Below are 19,029 nucleotides of genomic sequence, written 5' to 3' on the forward strand. Positions count from 1 at the left end.
ATAACATTTTGAAAGAGTTGTGAGCCAGTAAAATCGTTTCACCTCACTAGCTACATCCCTGGCCCAGAGGCTCATTTTCCTGCGCTTGGAGTGTGCTGTGATTACCTGTGGCGCAGGTAAATTCGTTCAGGATCGTGGGGTGGCGCCGTTATGTGTGAGTATCTGCGATTCCTTCCGCAACCGAGAGAAGGAAAAACTCTCCGATACCTGCCTACACTTGCTGCTGCATGGACAACACCCGTGGAACCAATTATTTAATCGTTTTACAGTGTTTCCGATACATGTAACACTATATCCAGAGTAGTTTACGCTTTTGGATATAATTAAGAAATTGTATCGGAGGTTATAGATGGAATATCAAATGGACGACTAGTTAAATCCTGGAGTTTCACCTGAAGCTTGCAAGAGTGCCTCGAGGAGTCCAACACGGGACTGGAAGTTTATCAAGGGTGTGATACAGGAAGTAGGCTACCTTTAATTCATTATGGTAAGTGCTCTTAAAAAACTTGAAATTACTTATTAAAACTGTTATTTAGAGTTAGTCAATTAAGAGCTGCAGCTGGCTCTAAATGTTGAGTTAATAATAGAAAAGCTGCCGCTGGCTCTAAATCTTGTTCACAAAGTTGTGATTGTTCGATAGGCATGGCTACTACTGCACAACATAAGTTGGATTTTAATTATCGACTAAACAAATGATTATTTATGAAGATTCATTAGGCTTGAAGACATTTATGCCATTATTTTTTCTGTCAGAGTGAATCCCAACTCACGAGTATTGCCTAAAGAAATGGTCCAGGAACAACTTTTGAAAAACCTGTATAGGTGGAAAATGTTTTGCTCGTCAGGGGAACATAAATAACTTAACTTAAGAGTAATTTAAGTTCAAAATCAATTCAAGCCTGAAAATAAAACATTTGTGGAATTTTATTTTTTCTATTCGGATGTTGGTGGGGAGCTCAAATATTCTCAGATTTACTGTTTTTGACCTATGAAAGGAGGAGATGCTCTTGTTATATTTATCACATATTTTAATTGTCACACCTGACTAAGCTTTTGCCTAAAATGTATTGCTTGGGGATTAGTAGAAACATGTCTTGTCACGTTTCTTTGTTTTGTTGTAGACCTGGACCATATGCCTGACTTAAAAGGGATAGTTTACCCAAAAATGATAATTCTGTCATCATTTACTCACCCTCAAGTTGTTCCAAACCTGTATGAGTTTCTTTGTTCTGTTGAACATAAAATAAGATATTTTAAAGAATGTTGGTAACCAAACAGTTGACGGTAGTCGTTGACTTCCATAGAATTTTATAGAATAGTTCATTTTTGGTTGAACTATCCCATAATAATGCTTGTGAATCGAATCTATACAGGAGCTCAAAGGCTCAGTAGTAGTTTTGTTTTTGCCATAGTCCAGTCTTGTCAAAGTGTCAGAGGCTTTAACATTTAATGTCTTATGAAAGCACTCTTAACAGAAAGTATTTTATAAATGTCATTTCCTCCTATGTGCATGGTTACCACTGGCTCTCAGTTAATCAGTATATTCTTACATTTATTAACTCTGTAATTAACTTGTCAACTTATTAATTCTGCTGAACACCAGCCCGTCTGTCTAATGCAGTGCCGGCAAATGTTTAAAGTTGTAAGATGCATCTAAAGCTTTATTTACCCAACAGTGTGTCAGTATTTGATCCCAGGTGACCATAGAGATGTTTGAATAAATAAACTGTCCTCTTTCTCTCTCGCACAGGGGAGCAAAGAGAAATACCACTGGCAGACCCAGAATGTGAAGGTCAGTGGTGTGGACGACATGGTCCTCCTCTCCAAGATCAGTGAAGAAGCCATCACAGATAACCTCAAGAAAAGATACATGGATGACTACATTTTTGTATCCTTATGTCTATAATGTACAAGAATTATTTGGTTATTTGGTCCGACATACTTGCATATACACTACCTTTCTAAAGTTTAGAGTTTCTAAAGTTTTTTTGGTGAAAGAAAGAAATGTTTTTATTCAGCAGTGATTCATCACATTGATAAAGTAACAATAAAGACATGAATAATGTTACAAAATATTTCTATTATAAATATATTCTGTTATTTTGAACTTTATATTCATCAAATAATCATTTGTTTCCACAAAAATATTAATCATCACCTTTTTTCAACTTTGATAATTAGAAATGTTACACCAAATCAGCATATTAGAATGATTTTTGAAGTAATGGCTGCTGAAAATTCAGCTTTGCAATCAAAGAATAATTTAAATGTAAAAACATATTAAAACATAAAACTGTTATTTTAAATTTTAATAATACTTTACAATATTTTACTGTATTTTTGATCAAATAAATGCAGCCTTATTAGTATAATACTATATTTAGGGAGTCAGGTATATCATATCTGAATATTACAGAGATTTGGGGTGGGCTCAATTGTCTTACACCAAAAAGTGAACACTTAGCAGCCATGCAGAACACCCTAGCAACTGCATAGCAACACCCTGGCGAGTTTTGCATTGGCAAGCACCACTTATATTTTCCTCAGAAAATTTTAATATCAGTGTCATATATACTATTATCGATACTGTTATAGTTTTTATTAATATTTTGAATTACTATTATAGTTTTTATTAATATTTTGAAAGTTTAATTTTATTTTTAGTAATTTAGTTGTCAAAAAGTTTTAGGTTTTTTTAAATGTGTACATTTATATTTTTTTGTTATTTTAGTTCATTAAGTTAAACAAAATGAAAATGAGAGATGTCTTGGCAATAAAAAAAAAAATGAAAATAAAATATTTACTTTTTTTTACATTTTATTTCAGTTAACATTTATTTTATTTCAAGCAACAAAAATGTTTTTTTAATGGTTTTAGTTTTTGCTTTGGTTAACTATAATAGCCCTAGTAAATATCTGGTTACTTATTGTTCTTGAATTTAGTATTATGTCAATACTGCTTCTAGTGATCGGTGTTCGACAGGTGATCCATCTTTTTTTTCAACCTACCAGCTTTTGTTTTTGCCATAACCACAACTCCTCAGACATACATTGGTCCTGTGCTGATATCAGTGAACCCCTTTAAACAGCTGCCATATTTCACCGACCGTGAGATTGAACTGTATCAGGGAGCCGTAAGTACAGCACATCTAAATACATGAATACGAAATGGAATCAAAGTTCAGATGAATAATCATTCCTGCAGGATAAGACATTTAAACATGGCCAGACGGAGCAGAGCAATGCTATTGCATGTCCAGTCTTGCCCATTGTGCTTCCAGAGACTGCCTACGGATCTGTATTTGTTAACATCTTCCCCTGGATGGCTAAATCATAGAAAGCACATATGCAAATCAGAAGGTGTTAATGGTTACGGAATAAAGTCACTACTTCAATTTCATGCAAATGTGACTCTTAATTTTCCAAGACAGCCGTATTAAACTGCACATGTATTCTGTCTTTCTCAGGCACAGTATGAGAATCCCCCCCACATCTACGCTCTCGCCGACAATGTGTACCGCAACATGATGATTGACTCAGAGAACCAGTGTGTCATTATCAGGTCAGGGATCAAGGATCTGACGCTCTCACCATGAGGCGCATTTAAAGTATTTGTGTGGCATCCAATGTTTGCATTATACGTGATCTAAATGTGTCTGTAATACAGCGGAGAGAGTGGAGCAGGAAAGACAGTGGCAGCCAAGTACATTATGAGCTACATCTCGAAAGTCTCAGGAGGTGGGCCTAAAGTTCAGGTGAGTTTATCATCTGCTAGAACAGGGTTTCCCAAACTGGGAGGAACCTCAGGGGGTTTGATGGAAAGCTGATAATTCATTAAATATGATGTATATTAAATACAATTATTATTATAATAGTTATTAAAATAAAATGAAAACAGTTTAAAATAAATAAATAAAATGCTTACTAAAAAAGATTAAGTGTTTTATTTGTTGACTTGCATGTCATGTCACCATTTACCGACATCAGAGAACCATGAACATGTAAATGTGTTGCTAAATAAACCTAAATCCTCAGGGAGGTACTTCAAGTAAGTATTTTAGGTCAAACAGGTGTGGCTGACAAAAAAGTTTGTGAATCTCTGCGCTAGATGGGCATTTGCTTAAAAAGAGCCAGATTGAACTCAACCCAAAATCCATGTGAACTCATGGGTGTGGTTGTTTCTTTTGTCAATATTGCTCACCTTTTGTGCTCTTTCTATGTGAAATGTTGCACCCTTTAAATCACCCAGACTGTTATCTGAGATCAGAGATCAGAAACAGTGATCTCTTTGTTCCTCTGTGACTCTGAACAGATCGATACCAGATCTGATTAAGTATATGGAACAGTGAACAGTGTTTAGTGTATATCATACATGGCATACTTTAACTGTCTGTGACATCATGTGGTTTCCTCTTTCCTCGTTTAGCATGTTAAAGACATCATTCTCCAGTCCAACCCCCTCCTGGAGGCATTTGGGAATGCCAAAACCGTCCGCAACAACAACTCCAGTCGCTTTGTAAGTCTTGCTAAATTTTTTTTTAGGATACTATGCATCCTGATAAAGTTCCCTTGGCCTTTGGAATTAAAATAGCCCCACATCATCACATAGCATTCACCATACCTAGAGATTGGCATGGGGTACTTTCCATAAGATCATCTCTCAATGCAAATCAAACTAGCTTTTAGGCTAACTGAAATAAAATCATGCCAATCTCTAGGTATGGTGAATGCTATGTGATGATGTGGGGCTATTTTAATTCCAAAGGCCAAGGGAACTTTATCAGGATGCATAGTATCCTAAAAAAAAATTAAAAAAAATACTTAAAAATAAAAATCTGCCTGCCTCTATGGGAATTTAACATAGGGGTGTACTCACTTATGCACCATGTATTTTAAGGAAGAACATTTATTTATTTACGATACATTATTCATTCACAAAGAAAATTGGTGTCCTTAAAGGTTGGATTTTTCCTAATTTTTTAAATTAAGGCATTAAGTTCAATTTCCAAAATATGATTTTTTATTCCTCTTTTTAGTCAACTTTAGCATGGGTGTATTCACTTATGCATTGCACTGTATATATATATATTATAATTTTCAATTATATTGAATATATATAATTATATGCAAATTATATTGTATATATTATATTAAATATTATTATTTTTTTTATTTTTTTAAATCTATTTAGAAGGAGCATATTAGCCTCTCTGCTGTTCAATCTCTTGAATCGGTGTGCTGTCTAGTTTTAAGAATGTCATTTGAAGCATGCTGTTTCTCAACATGTCATAGCTTGTTTGCCGTGACGTTGTAGTTCAGTAGGCTTTACTGTTCATTACCTTTTCTGCAGTGGTACTATATGTCATCACTCGTAATATGTAATGCACAAGCTTTGAGTTCACTGCATGATGTGTTTATTTCATACCTCAGGGAAAATACTTTGAAATACAGTTCAGCCGAGGAGGAGAACCTGATGGTGGGAAGATCTCCAACTTCCTCCTGGAAAAATCCAGAGTAGTGTCTCAAAACCATGGGGAAAGGAATTTCCATATATACTACCAGGTAAAGCTGTGAACTCATTGAAACTCATGTCCAAGAAAAGGTCATTGAAGGTAATGATGTGTAATGCAAGTTGGCAAATTGTTGTTTCATGTTTGGACAGTATGATTTCAAGGCCATTATTGTGGATTGTATTGTGTCATACTAGTAGCTAATGCTACTTAATCAGGGCGTATTGAAGATTAGTTTTTAAATTGCATAAAAGTATTGTATGTTGTTGACACCACTGGTTTATTTCCAATGTTTCCGTTTCAGCTCTTGCAAGGAGCCACCAAGGAGCAGAGAGAGAATTTAGGCGTCACAACCCCTGATTACTACTTCTACTTAAACCAGTCCAGCACCTACACCGTGGAGGAAGTCAATGACAAGAAGGAGTTTGAAGACACAATGGTGGGTGTAAAGCATTGTATCCTAATACAAACCATCTGGTTGTGTTCCTGCCATTCAATATAAACAATCTCATAATGATAAATGATAAATATTACATTTTTAGGCTGCCATGTCTGTGGTCGGCCTGTCTGTGGATGCACAGGATACTGTGCTGCAGATTGTGGCGTCAATCCTCCATCTTGGAAACATCACTTTTAGAGAGGAGGGCAACTATGCTGTGGTGGAGAGTGAAGACTGTGAGTTTATGCTTGCATTTATTCATTTTGCTGGTCTGTGTATATGATTCCATTTAGTACAAAACAAGAAATTATTATTGTAAATGGATAAATATCTTGCCTAATTTAAATAATTCACTTTCACTCTGCTGCAGTCCTGGCATTCCCATCGTACCTTTTGGGAATCAATCAGGATGGTCTAAAGAGCAAACTGACCAGTCGCATCATGGACAGCAAGTGGGGTGGCAAGACGGAGACTATTTCGGTCACCTTAAACACGGAGCAGGCCTCATTCACTCGAGACGCCCTGTCTAAAGCACTGTATTCTAGGCTCTTTGACTACTTGGTTGATGTAAGTCAATCTGCTAGATTCAAATTACCAAATGGTTTTGTGTTTTTATGTATGGTATATACTACTGTTAAAAAGTTTGGGGTTAGTATGATCTTTTTGTTGAAAGAAATTAATAATTTAATTACATTTTAAAATATATGAAACAATTTTTTTTTTATTGTAATATTTCTCAGTATTACTGTTTTACTGTATGTTTGATCAAATATTGCAGCCTTGGTAAGTGTTAAAGACTTCTTTGAAAAACATTAAAATAGTATACTGACCCCAAACTTTTCGGTAGTGTATATGTCTCAAAAAGCAAAAGCAAATTCATTTGAATTAGTTGCTTTCATTCGCAGGTCATAAACAAGGCAATGCAGAAAGACCGTGAGGATTTAAACATTGGAGTTCTGGACATCTATGGCTTTGAAATCTTTCAGGTGAATTTGGTTGTATTTTTCTAAATGCATCTCTTTTTCTTTTTCTTTTTCTTTTTTTTTACTCACATTCATTTAAAATAACCTCATGCCTTTTCCTCTCCAGAAAAATGGATTTGAACAATTCTGCATTAACTTTGTGAATGAAAAACTGCAGCAGATATTTATTGAGCTCACACTAAAAGCGGAGCAGGTGAGAATAATGATTTTTAATAAGCCAATACTAAAAGGCCTCTATGGAAGTGTTTGCTGATGTTTTCCGCTATCTCTTTTGCAGGAAGAGTATGTGCAGGAGGGAATCAAATGGACCCCCATTGAGTACTTTAACAACAAAGTCGTATGTGATTTAATTGAGTCCAAAGTGGTGAGTTTACACTTCCAGGGTTTTCTGCATCAAAATGGTTTTAATGCATAACAACACCCATTCGACTAATGGCATCTAATGGGCACCTTAATTACCCAGAATCCTATTGGCATCATGAGCATCTTGGATGATGTGTGTGCCACCATGCATGCAAAAGGAGAAGGTGCAGACCAGACTCTGCTGCAAAAACTGCAGTCACAAATTGGCACCCATGAGCATTTCAACAGCTGGAACAAGGGTTTCATAGTGCACCACTATGCAGGCAAGGTAAGAGACACTTTTCAAATGTTCAAATAGAGCTCTATAAATTGGTAAATGTCTATTTAGCAAACATCTTTAGCGAAATAAAGTTTCAAACTCAGGAGTAAATGGTAAACACAATCAGCATCTTTTTGATGGGTGGAAGTAGTGTGGTTTAGCCCTAAGATATGTACCCGACCAGAATTGACCCCAATCACTTCTTACCCTAACCCGACAGGCAAAAATTAATTTTTTAAAAAGACAAACCCGACCCGAGACAGACCCAATAAAATGAGATCAGTCGAGACCCTATGGCAATATGTAGATTTAAAAGTATGCCCGTTTTTCTACCTTATTTGTAGATGAAATTCATGAGTTGATAAGCCAAGTTGCTTCAAGACAATTTTTTGTTTGTCAAAAATGTCTGAAAATGTTTTCTTTTCACAAATATTTTTGTTTGAGGAAAAACACAAAACTATACAGTTATGGTTTAATTATAGTTCATTTGATTTAGTTGATTAGTGTGGCATCAACTGCATTTAGATGGTTTTCTGTAATCAATATCTGCCAACGGTACATCATTTTTCCACTTGGGTGAGCAATTCCAAGTAGATAAAATGCTCACAAACATTGTTGCACTTCAAATGACAAGGACATTTATATTAAAGTTAATATTAATAAACAAATCCCCTCAATTATTCTCTCGAATGGAGGGTTTAGTTATTTGCACATAGAAAGTAGGCTTATTCTCGGGTCCATTAGGTAAAGTATTGATTTAAGATTACTCATGACTGCCAATACCAAAGCGGTGTCCGAGGGACCCTCGGGTCAGACAGACCTCGGGTTTTTCGGATAGGGAAGTGGACTAATGTAGAACTCTCTAGTATGGCTACAACACTGCCCACTGTGGATGCAGTGTGTGCGCATCTCATAGCTTTGACTTTTTACTAATTAAAGGAGAACTTGGTAACTTTTTTAACTTAATAAAACTGTCTAGTATTAATTTGGATGGTTAAACAACCTGTTCTGGTGATATTGGTGACTTTCCCCGCTCCCCCCAGCGTTCCCAGGCGGAAAACCAACCTTGCAACTTGGGGACTACCATCCCGGCAAGATAGAAATTGGAAGTCTCATGAGAAGCGAGGACGAGATCGAGCGCGAAACACGAATTGCTTTACGGCAATTCGACATAAACACCCACGCATGTATGATGTATTACCAGATTACCCACCTCGGTAGACAGCTCCACACGATACAGTTGGCTTGCTCCGATCAAAACAAACGCACATGAGCAGCGGTAGAGAGGGGGAGGAGGCTGCCGCAAGTGAGTTTTTTACGACCATGTTGTGAAATATACGCCCCCCCACAGCTGTAGGGGGAGCTCGTGGGGAAAACATGCGACAACAAAAGGAAAAATCAGCGAAGAAGTGACTAGAGTTCGCTAGAGTTGCCGAGTTCTCCTTTAAACGTACTGATTGAATCTCTTATTTCAAATTTGTTTGTCTTGATGTTTTCCATAAAACAGCAATAATTTATCAAATTATTCTTTGGCCCAGCACATAACAGAGGACAAGCAGTTTGGAGAATGGATGGATTGAAATATAACTGAATATAGATGTGTTTTAGAGATTGCTTCCAGCAAGTAGAGTCACACTGATATTGATTCTCTTCTTGGTGAGAGTAATAAGAGCCCTTATTTCCAGGTGTCTTATGATGTGAGCGGCTTCTGTGAGAGGAACAGGGATGTGCTGTTCAATGACATCATCGAGCTCATGCAGAGCAGTGAGTTGTAAGTGGTTATTTGGCTTTTTTTAGCCCATGTCAGCTGAAGCTTTTTAAAAGCCCCTAATGCACTCATGCACCGATGCAGAATATCTGCAGTTCTGCTGTAATTCTTTAATGAAATAAGAAGTCACATTAATAAATCATAAAATCAATATGGTGTAGCATTTTTATGGAGGATGATGAGTTCATTTTGTGAGAGATATTCTGTGGTGTATTACTTCACTAGAGTCTCTGGTTATGTCACTAGAGTCTCTGGTTATGTCTTCCATGTGCTTGTAAAAAAAGATGTTTGAAATGGTTAATCCCTTTTTCTGGTCATCTCCATAGCGCCTTCATCAAAGATCTGTTCCCAGAGAACCTTGAGGCTGAGAAAAGGGGCCGTCCCACCACTGCAGGTTCAAAGATTAAGGTGAAATAACTGATTTACAAAAATAAAGAAATGCACGCTTAAACTGAACTAGAAACCTTCTTACGATTTGATTTAAACCATGTATTATGTTTCAGTTCCTAACAAAGTTACTGGCCAACCATACATGCAATTTGCATCTGGCGAGTGTTTTGAGGCCTGTGTATACTTAGTTTTGTGCTATATATGAATGTAATATTATACTCATACATTTTTGTAATGCTATTGTTCATTTTCTGTCTGATTTTTCTCTCTTCTCCCCTTACAGAAACAAGCAAATAATCTTGTCCAGACGTTAATGAAATGCACCCCTCACTATATTCGATGCATCAAGCCCAACGAGACAAAAAAGGCTCGCGACTGGGAGGAAAGCCGCGTCAAACACCAGGTGGAATATCTTGGACTGCGAGAGAACATCCGTGTGCGCAGGGCCGGCTACGCCTTCCGACGTGTCTTCAAGAAATTCCTGCATAGGTAAAATCCCCACTTAATAATTCCTGTTAAGATGCCGAATGCTGTATATGGGGATTTTGATAAGTTGCACTTATAACTGTTAACTGTTCTATTATGTTCAGATATGCAATCTTGACCAAAGAAACATGGCCCCAGTGGCGCGGAGATGAGAAACAGGGTGTCCTACACCTTTTAAAATCTGTCAACATGGACTCTGACCAGTACCAGCTGGGCAAGACAAAAATCTTCATCAAGGCCCCAGAATCTGTAAGTATTATACCACAGTCACACTAGAATCTGAGCACGCGAAATTTCTACGGACACTGCATTAGTTGCAAAATGACATTGCACTCGCATCGCGCATTTTTAAAAAAGCAAAATTTAACAAATGATACATCATAAATGTGCTCCACTTTACTGCAATCCTGCAAATTAAAATGTTAATTCTTTTAATTCAGCTAAAATGCCACTCTGTTGCATATCAATCTGCTATTGGTCACACGTCTTTACATGATACCAATTTACAGGGTTACAGTTCAACAAACTTGAAATTTGGAACACAGCGAAATGCAAAACTTCTTCGCTCGAGCGTGCGTTTCCTGTCTCCCACGTTTGCATGCGTATGAATGCAAGTCAGTGGCATGAAAAGTGTAAGTGTGACCACCCATTTAGTTAGTAACTTGAAGGTATTAATGTGAACATATGATTTGATGTGATGTTTTCTGAAATGTTTCATTAAATGAACATTTGAGGCCATGTTATCTTCCTATGTTGCCATTGTTACAAATTTTTTACAGAGGTCGGTCTGTTCGTTTTCGTCATGGACAAATTGAATTACTACTCAGTTTGGCTCCTTAAATGCATTCCTCTGGCGTTGTGCAAAAGATTAAATGTAATTCAGTCATATTAGGTCAATATTATTCAGCTGTTGTTCAAATGGCTTCTTGTGTGGCTATTTTTCCAAAACATTGTTTATATAGAATAGACTCTGTATGTTCACACACACACACTTCTCAAAGTTATTTTGGTCATTTCGTGGTTGTCTTTGCATTTTGTTGATATTCTGAAATCACAGTGATGACTATGAAAAATAAGCATGACATGTCGATCTACAGTTGTTCCTGCTGGAGGAAATGAGGGAAAGAAAATACAACGGATATGCTCGGGTAATCCAACAAGCTTGGCGCAAACACATCGCTGTGCGCAAGTATGTCCGCATGCGAGAGGAAGGTGAGAGCAAACTCAGATTCTTCACTTTAATACCTGCATAATAATAATGTAGACATTTTTTTGATATATAAAGACGACTAAGTTTGAGTCCGGATCTCATTGTTCCTCTGCCTTGGGAATACAATCAGATGAAACTGATGTTAAATCACATTGCTTCTTTACTGATTCCAGCCTCTGACCTCCTGTTGAACAAGAAGGAGAGACGAAAGAACAGTCTGAACCGTAATTTCATGGGAGACTACATCGGCACGGACAACCACCCGGAGATTCGACAGTTCGTGGGTCGCAGGGAGAGAATTGACTTTGCTGACGTGGTGGTCAAATTCGACCGCAGATTTAAGGTATGACTCAAAGTCCCATTTAACACACTGAAACTCATGGATCACTTCCTCGGTAACTGTCAAGAAGTATTTTGTGCTAGTTTACTGAAGCTGCTCAGCAACAGATGTTTCTTTCTGCACATTGTAGTTCATCTGACATGTTTCATGTGATCACATACTCACATGCTGTTTCAACACCCACAGACTGTCAAGCGTGACCTCGTTCTCACCCCTAAGTTCCTCTATCTGATTGGACGCGAGAAGGTGAAACAGGGTCCTGAGAAAGGCCAGATCCGGGAGGTCTTGAAGAGGAAGATTGAGGTGGAGAAGATCCAGTCTGTCTCTCTTAGGTACTTTATCATGCAATATGCTTGATAACCTTTTGGACTTGAGTCTTCTCCCTACATTACAGCTTCAATATGCCTAATAAATCATACAATTACAGCAGAATGAAAAATCGGAATGTTTTCAAACAAGCAAGCATTTAAGCAAGTTTTTGTCTTTTTTTTTTAATTGCATGATGATGATGATGATGATGGGTGGATCTCTTTCCTCAGCACACTACAGGATGACCTCTTCATACTGCACGAGGATCAATATGACAGTGTGCTGCAGTCTGTCTTTAAAACGGAATTCCTCAGTCTGCTGTACAAGCGTTACGAGGAAAAAACGCGGAAAAAGTTGCCGCTCAAGTTCAACAACCTGTGAGCAATGTTTCCCTCACTGTGAAATGTGCTGTATTACATCATACTCAGAAAAAGTATCATATGTTCATATGTTGGTCTTGTAATTCTAACATTCAACATATTTCTCACTCAGACTTGAATTTAAGGTGAAGAAAGGGGGATGGGGTCCGTTTGCATCTGCTGGCTCTCGACAGATCCAGTTTCAGATGGGTCAGGGGGACGATGCAGTTCTGAAGCCGAGCAGCAAGGCATTGATTGTCAGTATTGGCCCCGGTCTGCCTAAAAACGCAAGTGAGTCTGTGTTGAAATTCCGTATTTTAGTAAAACTAGTTTAGTGGCTTACAGTACCACTCAAAAATGAAAATTCTGTCGTCATTTACTCACCCTCAAGTTGTTCCAAACTCGAATGGATTTCTTTCTTCTGCTGAACACAAAAGAAGATATTTTGAAGAATGTTGGTAATCCTCATATAGATTGTGTGCTGTCCGTTTAGTCATGTTTGCAAAATGTTTTGTAATATCTTTATGGGTCATATAATCACTATCTAGTGCTCTTACACCATTGACAACCATTTTGCAGACCATTTTGAGATTGTAAAGAAATATTGTTTTAAATATATATATATATATATATATATATATATATATATATATATATATATATATATATATATATATATATATATATATATATATATATATATATATATAAATATAATATTTGGGTTGGTATGATTTTGAGTTTGTGAAAAAAGTCTCTTATGCTAGTAAAACAGTGATATTGTGAAATATTATTACAATTTAAAGTAACTGTTTTCTTTTAATATATTTTAAGAATATTTCTGTGGAAACTGATAAAAAATTTGTTTTACATATTTACCAATTCTACAGGACCCACTCGGCGTGACAACCGAAAGAGCAGGCACATGGGGAGCCAGAATCGCAATGTAGGCCAGAATTCACGTGGTAAGACCACAATTTGACATATTGCACTAAAATTGCTACTAAACTGTTTTAGAAATGGCTTTAAAATGTTTTAATGGATTGTAATTTCAGAGGCTCCCAAGTCTGTTGGTCGAGGAAGAGGAACTCAAGGGCAGCCCGCCGTTAGGAACTCTCTGCTCCGTCAGCAGTCCAGTAAGGATCAGCCCACCCTTCCCCGACTCCAGGGATCTCGCCGCAGTCAGGTCGAGAGTCAGATCTACACCGATATGGGCTTCATGAAAGTTCCTGATCAAGGCGTGGCAGGGTGAGATGATGGCTCATATGACAGCAGGAAGCTCCAATAAAAGCAATCATCAATATTTTATCCTCCAAGCCGTACTAACTGAAGACTTAACAATCGGAAAACCTATTCAGCTGGAACTAGTTTTCACAGATCAGTACATGACGGGCAACTATGTACATGACACAATTAAGTTAATATCAATTCAAACACTTTTGGGGGAAATAAATTCTGTCACAGGTTAATTATATATATTTTTTCAATTTTAGTTTAGTTTTATCAGAGATACCTTAAACTAAAAATAATGTTTAGATTTTTTTTTTTTTTTTTTATCATTTTAAAAAAATGTATATTATATTTTTTTATATTATTTTAGTTAGTTTTGGACTCATAGAAATGTATTTTAGTTTAGTTTCAGGTTTTACCAGTTTTTTTTTATTTTTATTTTATTCCAATTATTAGTGTTTCTGGTTATTTCAGTTTTTCAAAGAAAATAATCGCTCTTTTCTCTCAGGATGCAACGCAGACGTTCGAAAGAGTACAAGCCTCTCCCAGGGTCAGGGCTACCCAAACCCAAACCCAAACCCAAACCCCGCACCCTACAATGCAGAGCACTTTACGCTTATGATGCTCAAGACACTGATGAGCTCAGCTTTCAATCAGATGAAATCATAGAACTCATACGTGAAGGTAATCTATTTTTATATCATTTAAAAGTGAACTTTATACAGGGTATATTGGGTAAGTGAATTCTGCACTAACCCAAGATGTGCTGTCTTTCCAGACCCCTCAGGTTGGTGGTTTGGCCGTCTTCGAGGAAAGGAAGGCATGTTTCCTGGCAACTATGTTGAGAAGATTTAAACTGGCATGCTATTGGACAAAATGTGATTCATTGCAGAAATTAGATCAAGAGGAACAAAGCATCAGCATTAAATCAAAGCAGCTTGGTGCCAAGTCATATCCCCAAGTGCATAGATGTTTACTGCAAAAGGTGCCTTCTTTATACCCGGATGAACTTTTATGTGATTCATTTTTTATAGAAGGCAATATTAGACATAGATGTAGAAGAAAAACTATAATTGTGTTTCACTATAGGTTATTAAATGCTATTTTTGGAGAATAGAATTTTAATGTACTGTATTTTACTGAAGTTGTATTTTTAAAGATCCAAATGCTACTTTTTTACAGATATTGTACAATTGTATAAAATCAGAAAGCTGTTTTCAGATACTCATAGAACGAAAATAAAATGGAACACTTTTTTGTTTAATTTTTCCATTATAAGCATCATGAAAATGGTTTTAAAGGCCTGTTAGTTTTTTTGACAAACACAATTCTTTTCCCGTTATAAACAAAATTCCTAAATATATATATATATATATATATAAATATATATATATAAATATAGCTGCGAGCAGCGATTGCGGGCCCAAGCCGGTGGCACCGCCACCCTGGTGCCTTTAGTTACACTAAAGCCACCGGGGTGGCGGTGTCACCGGCTTGGGCCCTCCATCGCTGCTCGCAGCTATATTTATATATATATATATTTATATATATATATATATATATATATATATATATATATATATATATGCCAGTTGGTGGCGCTATAACTTTGACTCACAATAGTTACATCCATCTGATCGGCCTCTTACCACGAACACACTGCTGAAGTTTCATCAAGATCAGTTAACGTATGCAGAAGTTATATTACTTCGTGTTTCTCTTTTCTCGCCATTGTTTCCTCGCCACGGCCAAACCGTTCGAGATATCAAAAATCCGTCCGGAATTTATCATCCTCAATGTCTTGACTTCATGCTGACCGAGTTTGGAGGCGATTGGATGAATTCTCTAGGATGAGTACATTAAATTCCACAGCATGCATTTTTCAAACAACCCATAATAGCCGACTTCCTGTTGGGCGGAGCTAATAACTTAGAGTGCGGAAGTTGTTCGCCCGATGAGATCTATATGTGTACCGAGTTTCATATTAATTCATGCAAGCGTGTTTGATATATGGACCAAGTTTTTAGACCGTGTCCAAGGGGGCGCTGTTGAGCCCCCCTGCCACGCCCGGGTACCAGCTTCAGCCCGGCCCTGATGACCGTGGGTTCTGACCTGTGTGGAAAGTTTCAAGAGTTTTTGAGCACGTTAAGGGCCCCAAAAGCCCCTGAAACCTTGAAGAACAAAGATTAAATGGAATAGACAAATCCCCCCCCCCCCCCCCCCCCCCCCCCCCACACACACACACACACACACACACACACACAGAGAGAGAGAGAAAATTCTCCAGAAAATCCACATTCAAACCAAAATATCTGACTTCCTGTGGGTCTGAGGTAATGACTGTAAATTAGAAAGGTGTCCTGCTTGATGAGAACAATACACCTACCAAGTTTTGTGATTCTAGGAAAAACTAAGCCCCCATTTTTGACTAAAGGTGGCGCTACTGAGCCATTCCACCACGCCCATTTCTGAAACTTTGCACATGTCTACTGTATAATAAATGTGATGTGTCTGTCGAGTTTCATGCATTTTCAAGCATGTGAAGAGTCTCAAAAGCATCCGAAAAGAATATTAAAGTTTGATGCGTTGCCACGGCAACAGTATCTAAGATATCAATAATCCTTTCACAGGTCTACATCTGCCGTGTGTCTACATTATACACATAAAGTTTTAAGCAAATCGGGTAAAAATAAGAAAGTGATTTCAAAGCATTTTGAAAGTGACACACTTCCTGTTGCCAGTTGGTGGTGCTATAACTTTGACTCACAATAGTCACATCCATGTGATCGGCCTCTTACAACGAACACACTGCTGAAGTTTCAGCAAGATCAGATAATGTATGCAGAAGTTATAACACACTTCCTGTGTCCCATTATTCGCCATAAATTCGTTTCCTCGCCACGGCCAAACCGTTTGAGATATCAAAAATCTGTTCGCAAGAATTCATCCTCAATGTCTTGACTTCATTCACACCGAGTTTTGCGGCGATCGGATGAATTCCCTAGGAGGAGTATTTCACATTCCATTGTATGCGTTTTCCAAACAACGTATAATAACCGACTTCCTGTTGGGCTTTTGTAAAACTTAGAGCACGAAAGTTGTCCGGCCCGATGAGATCTATATGTGTACTGAGTTTCATATTATTACATGCAAGCGTGTTTGATATATGGACCAAGATTTCGGACCCCATTCCAGGGGGCGCTGTCGAGCCCCCCTGCCACGCCCGGGTACCAGCTTCAGTCCGGCCCTGATGGCCGCGAGTTCTGACCTGTGTGCAAAGTTTCAAGAGTTTTTGAGCATGTTAAGGGCCCCAAAAGTGGCAAAAAGGCACAAAAAAAAATAATGAAGAAAAAGAAAAAGAAAAAGAAAAAAATATATAATCCTTACGAAAACAATAGGGCAGGGATAGGCAACTCCGGTCCTGGAGGGCCACTGTCCTGCAGAGTTTAGCTTCAGCCCTGATAAAAACTCACCTGCCTGTATCTATCTAGTAATCCTGAAAACACTGATTGCCTTGTTCAGGTGTGTTTAATTGGGGTTGGAGCTAAACTCTGCAGGACAGTGGCCCTCCAGGACCGGAGTTGCCTATCCCTGCAATAGGGCCTTCGCCCTTTCAGGGCTTGGGCCCTAATGACGCAGAAAGATGGAGTGGGACATATTAAAGGGTTCATTGCCTTTTTATTTTTTTTATTTTATTATGTATTTTGCTTTTTAGTTGCATCACATCCGTGAGCCATAATGTGCTAAGTTACTTGCTAGTAGTGATGTATGTCTCGAGGCCACTTTTACGTGGTCTCGGTCTTGTCACGGCCTTGACAGTCTTTGGTCTTGGTCTTGTCTCGCTGTCTCAGACCGACATAGTGGTCGGGGGATTTAGCAATAATACAATACTACAATATCCACGACGACACAACGTTCGATAATGCAACATTATTATCCGCAACGGAACAAGTAGCGCGCGTCCGAGTGAAGACAGTGTGGCGTGTGCGCGAACCACACGAGAAAACACTATCCGCGCCACTGATCGCAGCGGCTACGAGCACTTTGATCACTTGGTTTAAAAAACACATATCAGTGACATGATGGGTTTTAACTTCATTCAGGAGATTTTGGGTAACTGCACAACTGACAGATGACTTTGAGCGCACCGCCAACGGTGTGTGTGTGTGTGTGTGTGTGTGTAACCACAGCGACAAAACGACCAAATTTCGGATCCTGCACTTAAGCCTATAATTTCGTTTTTAAACATTTTATTATGTATTTAAAAGTTGCAGAATGGATTCATTTGGAGACTCTGAAATCGGCAGAGATAGGCAGGCATTTGCTTAGATGAATTTGTGTCTTTGAAATCTCTGTGTGTGTGTGTGCGTGCGTGTGTGTGTTGTTTGATTACAGTATATTTAAGATGGTGTTAGACTAAATAAATGGTCTTTTAAATATCATCTGCATATCTCCATTGTGTTGACTAAACATTAGGCCTAATCCAAGTTTATAACTGTGTATCTTTAATTTGATGTTACAATTTCATCTACACATTAAGTATAATTTCAATTGGTTACATATTTCTCATTCTTTAGACAGTTGTTGGAGGAGCAAGATGGTGTTGGAGGTGTTTGATGTTTTGTCAGATGAACCAGTCAGTACCAGTCATTTCAGTCCTCAACAGTACACAAAAGTTAAGGGAGTCTCAGTCCTCTAATAGTGCAGTAACAGCCGTGAATTGCTACACATAGTTGATCTCACCCAGTCTGCAAAAACATTTACAGTGCGCTCACAGTCAAACACATGACATGGTCTGTCTCTGTATTGTTCTGCCTGTGTAGTTGAAGTAATACCGTCTAATATGTATTGAATGTAAACTGCGGCTGAACCCTATGCTGCTGTTCTTGAATTCATACAAGTTATTGCTTAGCTTCAACATTAGTCTGTTTTTTTTGCCCTCCGGTCTCGACTTGGTCTCGGTCTTGGTCTTGATACCCTCTGGTCTTGGTAGTGTCTTGGTCTTGTCTTGGTCTCGATACCCTCTGGTCTTGGTAGTGTCTTGGTCTCGGTTTAGGCGGTCTTGACTACAAGTCTACTAGCTAGTCAGTAGCAGGTGTAATTAGAGCGAGGGACTTATCATTCTAGTAAGCATTTGATTGGACAAAAATCTGTTTAGTGCAGGATGAATCCTCAGTGATAAATATTTTTGGTTTTCAAAACATTTTCAAAAGTGATCAAAACAATTTTGTCAGTACACTAGCGTATCGTTGGTCTTAAAGGTAACACACGTGGACTAAAAACTACAAACTCACTCAGCTTTCGTAACTCCGCAGAACTACATTTTTCAGCACGTAATGTGACGTCAGGACGTAACTCGAGGAGGCGTACGTAACGTCCCTTGC

The 19,029-nt window shown here is 38.0% G+C and overlaps 1 protein-coding gene across 1 annotated transcript; it reads left to right on the top strand.

Moving 5' to 3' along the window:
• Positions 1 to 130: 130 nt before the first annotated feature.
• myo1eb (myosin IEb) lies at positions 131 to 14,909 on the top strand. Its single transcript, XM_084089324.1, has 27 exons — positions 131 to 487; positions 1,751 to 1,888; positions 3,044 to 3,133; positions 3,467 to 3,561; positions 3,667 to 3,754; positions 4,426 to 4,515; positions 5,430 to 5,561; positions 5,814 to 5,948; positions 6,052 to 6,184; positions 6,319 to 6,515; positions 6,854 to 6,934; positions 7,038 to 7,124; positions 7,209 to 7,295; positions 7,395 to 7,562; positions 9,239 to 9,324; positions 9,648 to 9,729; positions 9,995 to 10,200; positions 10,302 to 10,446; positions 11,295 to 11,409; positions 11,581 to 11,750; positions 11,934 to 12,079; positions 12,287 to 12,433; positions 12,549 to 12,706; positions 13,306 to 13,380; positions 13,471 to 13,663; positions 14,154 to 14,329; positions 14,424 to 14,909. The coding sequence occupies exons 1-27, from the start codon at positions 485 to 487 to the stop codon at positions 14,498 to 14,500; spliced, it is 3,300 nt and encodes a 1,099-aa protein (XP_083945450.1). The 5' UTR covers positions 131 to 484; the 3' UTR covers positions 14,501 to 14,909.
• The last annotated feature ends 4,120 nt before the right edge of the window (positions 14,910 to 19,029 follow it).

Source organism: Abramis brama (genome assembly GCF_963993115.1).
Source record: "Abramis brama genome assembly, chromosome: 17".
NCBI lineage: Eukaryota > Metazoa > Chordata > Actinopteri > Cypriniformes > Leuciscidae > Abramis > Abramis brama.

Excerpts from the sequence above, each read along its gene's own strand:
- myo1eb (XM_084089324.1), top strand. Across the intron at positions 11,410-11,580 it reads TGTCCGCATGCGAGAGGAAG|CCTCTGACCTCCTGTTGAAC; the intron begins GTGAGAGCAAAC and ends TACTGATTCCAG. Across the intron at positions 13,664-14,153 it reads CCTGATCAAGGCGTGGCAGG|GATGCAACGCAGACGTTCGA; the intron begins GTGAGATGATGG and ends CTTTTCTCTCAG.